Source organism: Cotesia glomerata, linkage group LG1 (genome assembly GCF_020080835.1).
Source record: "Cotesia glomerata isolate CgM1 linkage group LG1, MPM_Cglom_v2.3, whole genome shotgun sequence".
NCBI lineage: Eukaryota > Metazoa > Arthropoda > Insecta > Hymenoptera > Braconidae > Cotesia > Cotesia glomerata.
In genome coordinates, this window is record NC_058158.1 from 2016978 (window position 1) to 2028694 (window position 11717).

At 29.4% G+C, this 11717-nt stretch overlaps 1 protein-coding gene across 2 annotated transcripts in view; it reads right to left on the reverse strand.

The window, feature by feature from the left end:
- Positions 1–3418, reverse strand: part of LOC123267519 (hematopoietically-expressed homeobox protein HHEX) — a 32854-nt gene extending 29436 nt beyond the window's left edge. Inside the window, exon 1 of one of the 2 annotated variants that reach the window (XM_044732192.1) lies at positions 2280–3418. In XM_044732192.1, the coding sequence (XP_044588127.1) occupies positions 2280–3006 (727 nt within the window). In that variant the 5' untranslated portion in view covers positions 3007–3418. The remainder of the gene's footprint in view (positions 1–2279) is intronic. The other variant, XM_044732184.1, reaches the window with a different exon arrangement.
- Between the last annotated feature and the right edge of the window lie 8299 nt (positions 3419–11717).

The following is an 11717-nucleotide window of genomic DNA, read 5'->3' on the forward strand; positions in this document are numbered from 1 at the left end:
TTGTATACATATGCATGTTCAAATCTTAGATTACCTGCCGAAGAAATATTTATTTTTTGTTTCGTTAAATATTTCTTATGAAATACTAACGCACAATGTTGCGTTTGGAAGAGTAATTGCACTCTGGGGTTACGACACCTTGAAATTTTGAGAAAATTGTTTTTCTTCTGAGAAAGTTTTAATTTAAAAGGAATTCTTGTCGAAAATTCGGAAAATTTTACAGATGACAAATTATTTTCTTCATAAAATTTGGCAGAAAATATAGTGATGAAAAGAATTTTTGAAGAATCATCAGATTATTTCTTTAAAGCGTTGAAAAATGCAACAATACCACAAAGAAAAAAAACAGGTAGCATTATTATATAGTTAAAGACTTTTAGAATGAAACACTGGAATTTCGTGTTGATATTTGAGTATTATTTATCATATTTTAGATCGTATACTTAATTTGAACCTTTTAAAGGTTTTTTAAAAATATCAAACGTTTCTTTTTTAATAAAAACAAATTTTTGATCAATATTCATAGTAACAAGCTAATTAATGGAAGTTTTACAAAAAATCTAATACTCTAGACATATGAAAGAAACAGAAAGTGATCAAAAATGAATTAAAGAAACGTAATTTAATATCTTATGATAAACTATTCAATTTTTTAAAAATTTTAATAAAATTTAGAACAATAAATGTATACTGAAAAAAAAAATTCTTTACTGTAGGGTAAATTTTCTTAGCTCAAGAAAATATTAAGAAAGATTGAAAATTTCTTGAATGAAGTCAAAGTTTCTTCAGTCAAGAAAACTTCTTCTTGCTCCAAAATAATTTTTGTCTCCCTTAAAATTTTCTTGGTGCAGGCAATTTTTTTTTCTGTGCAAATTTGATATAAATAAGCTTTTCAAAAATTATCTATCTATCATACTTTTTACAAAAAAAAATTAAATCTCTTTATATATTATTTATTATTATTATGAATCTAATTCATTGTAAATATCTAAGTGAGAAAATTAATTATGCATAAATAATTAATATTTGTTGATTATTTTTACTCTTCTTTTTATTATGGTTTATATTTAATAATTATAAATATTTTTTATTGTATTATTGTGTATATCTACAGTTTGTACACAAAATCTTTCTGTATTTAATATCTTGCCATTCGACCTTCTCTTGGCATTTAATATCAATAAATAAATAAATAAAATTTCTAATAATGTATTTTTTAAACAATGAATCCATTTGAAAGTGAAATGTTCAAAAAAACTTACTAAATTATCAATTATTTCAATAAAATTCAAATTAACTTCAAACCAAAGGTGTTTCTTTCTCAAAAAAAATAAAACTCGTCAATTTTTTAATTTACGTGTCGTGTTTTACTTTATTTTTGAAATATCAATAATAATAATTAATAAATCTATCAATTTTGTTAATTTTGTGATGATTTATATGACAAAGGCAACTGTGCAATGTAAGATAGTGATTGTTAGAATTCGTATTATGGTAAATATTGTAATTGTAGCAATTGTTATATTATTTTATTGGTTATTAACATGTGTAATTTTCAGATGCCTAAGAAAGGTCTAATAAATGACCGAAACGTCGCAAAAATAATAATGTACACTGAGAAAAAAAAATACTTTTACTCAATTAACAATTTCTTGGTTCAAGAAACTCGCTGACGATTAAATATTTTATTATTATTAATTATTAACTTCTGAAGAGAAGAACATCAATATTTATCTTTGGATAGTAGATAAATAAAAGAATAGCTTTATTTAAATTAAGAAAAAATTATTTCAATCAATTTAACAATTTCTTGAGCTAAGAATAGGGTAGAAGTACCGTTTTTGGCCACCTTAGCACCGTTTTTGGCCAGTTAACATTTGCATTAATTTATAAAAAATTATAATATTCTAACAATATTTTTGTTAAGTTTTAAAAAATTTATCTTAAAACAAATTGAGTTTGTAATGGTTTATTAATATAAATTCATTTATATCGTTTATTTGAACAATAAATGGTCATAAAGGGTACAGTGGCCACAAAGGGTACTTCTACCCTATATATTTTTGAAAATTTTCAAGAACATAAATTCTTGTATCAAGAAAATTTTCTTAATAGAAGTATTTTTTTTTCTCAGTGTAATTTGTTATTATGATCCTATCTTGTCCACATTCCTGATATACAAATAATTATTGATAATTATGGACGATAATAATAACATTTTTAATTTACGCAAACCAAAAAAGAGATCTCCTAATTTCCAAAAAAAAAAGAAGTATTACCTGCAAGCCGGTCCTTAAGATGAGAATGAGCTTGAAGAGGATGAGCAGCAAGATTCGCGAGAATATTAGCCCTATGCAACCCCGCGGCGGCGGCTTGCTGCTGACTGTGCTGAAGAGCCTGAAGACTCCAGGGCGGAATCAGCGACTGGGACGGAAGAACAGACGAGTGCGGACCTGAGGGTCCAGGAGGTCTATGAGCGGGGACCCTTATCACACTTCCCCCAGTGTAGATAAGCCCCGAGCCCCCGGGAAAGAGTCTCAACGGCGTCAAGAGATCAGCAGGATAAATCGAAGATCCCGGATGCATCTCCGGCGTGCTTCCAGTGTCATCATCATCCTTCTCCGACATCTTCTCCTCGAGGTCTCCGCCCCAGAGCCTTTTGACGTCCTCGAGGGTCCCGTTGTTCCTGTTGCCGTCGTCCCAGACCCAGCGCCTCTCCTTGTCGCTCTCCGGGTCCGAGCCAGGACTCTTCCCATTGATCTCCCTTCCGTTGCTCTCCCCCAGAAGACGACTTATACTGAACGGGTGGTTCCTCGAAGACGACTCCCCGACCAGGGTCTTGGTGTTCCCCGGCGAGGGCGGCGACGTCGAACATTCCGACGGGGCGTCATTGATATTCCTGTCGTCGCTGTTCTCGTAGTTCCTCGGGCTGCAACTCCGAGAGTCCAGCTCGTCGACGTTTATTTCTTCCGAGGGGTCGATGTCCGTGTCCCCGTGGTCGGACATTTTCTTTAGTTTCACTTACAGTTAATATTTTATTACTCTTTTACATAATACTCTTACAGATTGTTAACATATTGCACATTTACACCAAAGTGTTCGTTTAAATCAATTATTATTCTACTTTTGCGGGAGATCTCAAAGCAAGTATATTTCTTGCATAATTATTTTTTCAAATTACGGAGCACAATCATTGGCAATTTTTAGTTTTTTACACCGCTGGTTATCTTCTTTAGTTTTTCGCCTTAACATTTTATGGGTTGTAAACTTTTACAAAGCGTCTTTTAAGAAGTATATGTTCTTCCATTTCTTCTTTATTGGATAAAATTTTTACCCAAAAATTTGTTTCTTCTTTTAATTAATTAATTTATTTTCAAAGCAAGAAAGTAAAAAATATTTTTGATCAATTTACTTGCAAACAAGAAATACACTTTTAATAATTTTAATTCTTTAATTAAAAAATTAATTAGGGAAAAAATGTCATAAATTCACTTTAATAAATCAAAAATTGATACTTTTTAATACTTCAATAATTAATATTGAATTTAAAGTCCAAATTTACAATTTTTGAGATTAATCTTCAAGTTTTGTAAATGACCACTAAAATATCCACACCAGTCACTGCAGTCCATAAAAAATTGGTGTAATTAACATTAAGTTAATGCTCAATTAACAATGATAAGAATTGCTGTTAATTACAATCACTTTGATACGATAATACACTTAGATAATCAGATGTTTATTGTTTAGCAATTAATCACCTCACTACCCGAACAAACTTGTTGCGTAAACGGCTCCGAGCAAGAAGAGGAAGAAGAAGAAGAATCACAAGAAGAAGATTGAAAAGAGGAGGAAGAAGAAGAATACTAACAATAAAAAAACAAATCACGGAGAAATCGTTAGTGAACCGGTATGCTCGGAAAGTCGTGGTGGAGTGAAGACCCTCGACAGTCTGACAGCTTCGGAAGAACTCGTGATACCAGGTGGTTATCCCTTCTAACCCGGTTCCATTCCTCGTAATCGAGTGGCCCGTGAGACCAAAGTCACGCCCCCGCGGTTTTCCAAACCAATCGCAGATTACGAAGACACGCCCCAGTTGTAGCCGATTGGGTGAAATCAAATTGATACCTATTTAACATTTGAGGAGAATGTTGCAGGCGATCGCCTGTTTTCCTTTTATTATTTATTGGCTCTGTTATTTCTCACTTTTTTCGGTTTATTTTTCATCTTCATCTAGTTTCCTCTCGCTTGTCTTCTTTCCTCTTGCTGCCTCGGTAAGATTTTTTGTTACTTCCTCTCTTATTTCTTCTTGCTTTGGTCTTCCACTCACTCTCGGTGAATTATCTAAGTCTTATTGTCGCTTGTACATCACGGAGAGTAACTTAAACCGATGGACAAGTTTGTGTTACTTAATTACATGAGCGTGAGTGGAAATTTATTTGTCGAGTGTTAAACATACCAAATTACTCCGGCAGTGATATGCTCACTTTATATGTTTCTTCTTATTTTTTTTTTCACGCCCTATTCCCTTTACTTTTCTCGTTGGTCAGCTCAATTATTTTTATATCCACCTTTCACTTTTAAATAATTACCATTTTGTGTATTATTTCCTTCAATTCTTTCCAAGAATATTTAAATTGTATTATTATACGAAAAAAAACATTATTTTTCGTGTCCAAAACTTTGACTTGAATTTTAACGAAAATTTATTTATTTTTTATTCTATAAAGTGTCTCCAATTAAAGAATTTGTGGCACTGAATAGATTGCCACCTTCAAAACACCAAAATTCCGACCGACCGCCATCTTGTTGACGCGGCGGTGCACGAGAAGATGGCCGCCGCGCATGAAAACAGCCCGCAGGTAGGCTGAACGTGATCGAGTGACAGTACGGAAATAAAACAAAGTTTAAACTTACGACTGCGACTTATGAGGGAGAATAATTTATGAAAGAGATTGAAGGACGCAGAATGGGGCGGGAAGTCTGTAAGTCTATAAGTCTGTTACTAACAATAAGGCTGTCGGGCGACGCCGAATTCGGTGAAGGTAGTCGACTAGAATTTTAAAGGAGAAATAACCCGATTCGGGTCTTCACTCTTTACTCTCAAAGTCTTTGATAGGAATAATGCAAGGAAATTGTCCCCGCATGGTTGAATTTGGTTTACGACCCCGATCGAGAATCAATTTAGGTGTCAGGAATCCCCGCGTCACTTAGGCGTTTTCACCAGTCAAGGAATTATTCACGAGCCACCCCGATCCCAAAGTCGACCTCGGAAAGAGTTATCCGCCCTTCGCTCTCCTTCTGCTTCTAGTTACGTTCGCACATGTCGGGGAGACCCGCCAAATACTCTCCGAATACCTATATTTGTCAAGAGGGATTTTGAGGGGACTCGGGGGTGGAGAGCCGAGAAATGCAGACAGACTCGGTGTAATATACAGAAAAGAAAATTTTTATTTTTACTATTTTTTAAATATTGATTATTAAAAGAAAATATCAAGTTTTGGGTTTATTATTAGAAGCAAAAAAGCAAATAGCGTCACTTAAAATAAATAAAAAATATTTTAATCATTTTGTCCAATTTTTTTGCACAAAAAATTAGTTTGGAAGATTTTCAATAATTTTTTATCTGTCTAATTTTTGAGAGTTGTTAAGAATTAATTAATAATTCTTATAAGAGAAAAAATCTAAAATAAAATAATTATGAAGACTAAAGTAAATTTTCTTGAGCGAAGAAATTTTTTTTTGCTTTAAGACAAGTCGGCTACACAATTTTAAAACACACACTGAAAAAAAAGTTTTTTTCTATCTAGGAAATTTTTTCTTATGGATAAAAAATTGATACTCTTATGATTAGAATACGAAAGTTTTTTTAACTATAAGAATAAAGTTTTTTGACTGTCAAAAAACTAGCCTTATAATAAAACGTGGTATTTTAAGGTTAAGAAAACCAGTTTTTTTAAATCAAGAAAACTCGAGTAAAAAAATTTAGTATTCTAGATGGAAAAAAATTTTTTTTCAGTGCAGTAACTGCAAAATTTTTATACCTGTTTTTTTCTAGTATTACTGCATTTCATCTAACTTTTAGACCTTAATATCAAGTATTTTTTCTTAAAAATATTTACATTTAAGTACTTTCTATTTATAAATCAAATTTTTTATCAATTTGACGCGCAAATTTTTAAAAATCTTAAAATTGTCAGTTAGTGTGTTTTAAAATGGGGCAGCCGAAGTTTTACTTAGAATTACGCTGAAAAAAAAATTAACTAGATGTAATAGATAAATTTTTGAATCAAAAAAATAATTTTGAAGATTTTCACTGTTTTTAATCAAGACAAAAAATTCTTGAATCAAATAAAATTGATTTAAAAATTTTTCTTTTGGAAAAAGTAAATTTTTTTTTGTAATTTTGATCTTTTTTGTTAATTTTCTTGGTTAAAAAATTTTTTTAAACCAATAATTAATAATACAAGAGTCTTTTTGCTGGCAAATAAAAGAAAAAACCAAAACCAGCATGAATAAAAACGTTTTTAACCTTTTGACAGGCGTTACAAAATCTTCTATCGGTTCATTAAAAATGAATAAGCGGAATTAAAAAGTGTAGATCTACGCGTGGTAGTAAAGTGAATATTGTCATTGGGCTTAATAATTTCGAAATAGCAGACGTGAATTATTTGTCATGAATAGCAGTTGACTGCACGACACCTCATTGCTTTAACGTAAGTTCAATGTATATAAATATAGCAAAGTGCAGAACAGTATTGTAGATATATTGTAACGAGATAATTCCCCAGAGCAATTATGTGCCCCAGAGAGTTGATAGACCGTGTGAGCAGTGCATCAAAGCTCCCCTGCACTTACTTCAGCTTTGTTGTTCCCAAACCGCCCAGTATTTTTCTGTTTGTACACACAACTACACAACGGGCGATTGGGTTGTTGTGAAATTTAATCGAGGGGTCGCAGATCAATTGGCCGGCGTTTTTCACCCGCTGATCAAGACCCACCATCCACCATGCGCCAAGGGGAGTGGGAACAAGTGATGGATGCCACGAGTCTCAGTTACAGGTGATTGTCCTGCCGATTAAATATAATATCGTTCTGCCTCTATCACTCCCCGTCCTTTCCTGCTCCAGGGACATCAACATCATTATTCAATTTTTCACGTACATATACTCCGATATTATCTCAATTGTGACGATCCTCGAGTTGTGATCGTCCAGATCGGTACCGATTTACAAGCGAATTAATTATTTTTTCATTTAAAACTGAGAACTGACTGCACGAGCAATAGCAATAATAACGAGTCTAAACATGGTAGATAGTGAGTTTGCTTCCAAGCGGTTATTACGAGCGATGCATTTTAACCTTGGTTCACTCAGCGTATGGTATTATGTGTAATGTGTTATTCTCTCTAATATGTTGGTACGTCAGCTCAAAAGGCACTTGGGGAAATTAAAAAATTCTTCGCTTCGAATGGGATGGACTAATATGTTCCCTTTAATCTATAATTTAATACCTCATTTTCTTCCTGTCTTTTACTTTTGTTTTTTCATCAATTTTTTTTATTTGGGATCAAATATTTTTACAAAATCTACTTATTTTTAATTTTTGACTTCAAGATTTAAGATATTGTACACTGGTAGAAGGATTTATTAACTATTAATAATTGAATTTATTTGAAGACAATTATTTAATTTATTAAATATTTTTTAACATTCAAGAAATATTTATTTGGGAGGAAAGTACATTTATTAATAGTTAATAAGTATTTATTAATAGTTGACAAATATTTATTAACAGTTAATAAATATTTTGTTGAGAAAATTTGTTTCGCTTGCAATATCATATGATATGAAGACTGCTTATAAACAAAATCCATCTTTATAAATTATTTGAATTAATTATATTACATTATAATAACGTTTATTGTAAAATACTAAATTCTATCACAGCTCATAATTATCTTTTATACTTTTAAATATTAAAAACGTGAATTTATTTAGTGAATTTAATTATTATCATGTATTCCAACTCTAGAGTTATAAAAAGTGTCAAAAATTGCTATTTTTGCTTTTTATTTTAAATAAATATTTGTTAACAGTTAACAAATATTCATTAGCCATTAATAAATATTTATTAACAGTTAATAAAACTGTACTTAATAATTACTTATTAACTGTTAATAAATATTTTTTAACTGTTAACAAATATTTATTAACATTTAATAAATAATTCATTAACTGGTAATAAATATTTATTAAATCCTATGATGTTAAAAAATTATTTATTAATAGTTTATAAAGCTTATTAAACATAAACAAATCCTTCTATCACTGAAACTATAAATTTAATTGTCCTAGCAACTTTAAACTAGGTGTAAAATTTTCTTTAAATCTTCCTTGAAAATTTCAGAAATTTTTTATATTGCTCCAAATTTTTAAACATAAATTTCTCAATTTTGAGTTTTTGACTTTAAGACACTATAACTCTTGACTTAACTGTCCTAGCGACTTCACAATGGGTGCAAAATTTTCTTTAACTTATCCTTAATAGTTCCAAAAATTGTTTTTGATACTTTTCTTGAAATTTTCACTATTAATTTTTCATAATTGTTGCTCCCAATTTACAAACATAAATTTCTTAATTTTAACTTTTTGACTTTAAGACACTGTAATTATAAATTTAACTGTCCTAGCGACTTCAAATTAGGTGTAAAATTTTCTTTAAACCTTCCTTGATAATTTAAAAATTTTTTTTAAAACTTTTCTTAAAAATTCTAGAAAATTTTCAATATTATTTCTTCAAATTTTTTAACATTAATTCCCTAATTTTTTAATTTCAATTTTAAGACACCATAACTATAAATTTAATTGTCCTAGCGACTTCAAACTTGGTACAAAATTTTCTTTAAACCTTCCTTGACAATTTTATACATTTTTTTTCATATTTTTTTTTAGATTTCAGATAATTTTCACTATTAATTTTTCATAATTATTGCTTAAAATCCACAAATAAAAATTTCTTGAGTTTTTGACTTTAAAAAACTGTAACTATAAATGTAATTGTCCTATTGACTTCAAACTAGGTGCAAAATTTTCTTTAAACCTTCCTCGATAATTAAAAAAAAATGTTTTGATACTTTTCTTGAAATTTTCACTATTAATTTTTCATAATTATTACTCCGAATTTACAAACATAAATTCCCTAATTTTGAGTTTTTGACTTTAAAACACTATAACTCTTGACATAATTTTCCTATTTACTTCAAACCGGATGCAAAATTTTCTTTAAACCTTCCTTAAGGTCTCCAGGAAATTTCACTAATTAATTTTTAAAATTACTATTTCAAAATTCCAACTTAAAACTTCTTAATTTAAAATTTTCATTGAAATTTTTAACACTGTAGGGAAATTAAGAAATTTATATTTAGAAATTTGGAACAGTAATTTTGAAAATTAATTAATGAAATTTTTTAGGAGATGTTAAGAAAGGTTTAAAGAAAATTTTGTAACTGGTTTGAAGTTACTAGGACAATTATGTAAAGAGTTATAGTGTTTTAAAGTTAAAAAGTTAAAATTGTAAGATTTAAAAAAAAAATGTTTGAATAAATAAAAAATAATTTAACAAAAGTGTTTATTATTTACGATTAAAAGTTAAGAGTCTAAAGTCTAAAGATTTGTAATATAAGTAAAGGAGTAAATATTTAATCCCTTTAGCAGGGCTAACTCGTCAATTACTGACCAAGAGACGTCACAAAGGGAGACAAAGACAAGTTTAATTCCCGCGGGCTCTGAATCTCTTCGTTCCATTCGTGAAAGCAAACTTTAAAGTTTCTTTGGTTCGGTAGAACCCAAGAAGCCAAGCAAGAAGCAAGAACGGTCAACCCGCTTTGCAAAATTCAGAGACAACCAAGTTTAAGTCCTGGAAAACCGATCCACGTATAGCAAGTACATTTGTATCTCGAGGCAAGGGTGGTTGGGGAAAAAAAGGGAAAAAATAAAAAGATTGGGAGTCGCTGCACTTGCTGCATACGAACTGGGATAGGGGCAACTTGCGGTGTTACCCATGGGTAAAACATTTATTTAGTATCTTGGGATTTTAGAACGGCTTAGTGTAGAAGAAAATATAAAGGATTGTTTTTATATCCAGATAAATATAACTCGGGTTTATGGTCTAATTTTTTTTAAGTAAACGTCTTTATTATTTACGTTGTAATTATTTTTGTTTTAAATCAATATTTATTTAAATTTGACAAAAATGCTTGTAAATAATTTTTTTTATCTCAATTTTGACAAAAATAATTGTAATTAATTTTTATTTTTTATCTATATTGAATAAATATCCTTGTAAATAATTTTAATAATTTTTTTTATCGGAATTTTAACCAAAATGGTTGCAAATAATTTTTCTTTTTATCTAAATTAATCAAAAAATGTTTATAAATAATTATTAAAAATTTTTTTTACCTAAATTTTGACAAAAATAATTGCAATTAATTTTTATTTTTTATCCAAATTAAATAAAAAAGCTTGTAAATAATCTAAATTATTAAGAGAATAAGAAAAATTTTGTCTCCAGGTTAGTCATATGATAAAATCGGTCTTTTTAGTGAAATTTAGTGTCATTGCAAAGGTCTTAACTTGAATTTGTACCGTTTAAAGGTTTCATATCATTCTCACCGATATTCAATTTATTATGATAAATATTTAGGCTGCATTCGGAAATCTCTAGATATATAATTAAGAAATTATTTTGTATCTTGTGAACTATTGACATTTTTAAAGATGTAAGCTCATCCTGATGTTACACTCATCGAGACCTCTCATTTGAGTACCCATATCAATTTTTCATATATTTATATATATTATATATATGTATATATGAAAAATATATCAAAAATGCATGTGGGTACTCAAATGAAAGCTCTTGATGAGTGTAACATCGGAATGAGCTTATATCTTAAAAAATGTCAATAATTAAGAATTGACTTTGCTATCTTGTCAACTAATGATATTTTTGAAGATATAAGCTCATTTCGATATTAGACTCATCGAGACCTTTCATTTGAATATCCACATCAATTTTTCATATATTTTATATATTTATATATATTATAAATATGTATATATGAAAAATATATAAAAATGCATGTCGGTACTCAAATGAAAGCTCTTGATGAGTGTAACATCGGAATGAGCTTATATCTTAAACAATGTCAATAATTAAGAATTGACTTTGCTATTTTGTCAACTAATGATATTTTTGAAGATATAAGCTCATTTCAACATTACACTCATCGGGACCTTTCATTGGAGTACCCACATCAAATTTTCATATATTTTATATATATTATAAATATGTATGTATGAAAAATATATCAAAAATGCATGTGGGTACTCAAATGAAAGCTCTTGATAAGTGTAACATCGGGATGAGCTTATATCTTTAAAAACGTCAATATTTAGGAAAGTACAGTGCAATTTAACAAAAGTCATTATTTAATAAAGCAAAATTTTCTTTATTTATTGTTCCCAAATTACGTAATTTTTTTTTACCTTAAATTTGATAAAAATGGTTGCAAATAATTTTTACAAATTTCATTTTTCGTCTCAATTGAACAAAAATGCCTGCAAATAATTGTAACATCACTCCCAAAAAGGGCAAAATGCAAAATTGAATAGATGAGAGCACCCGAGTTAATAAAAGAAATATATAAAATA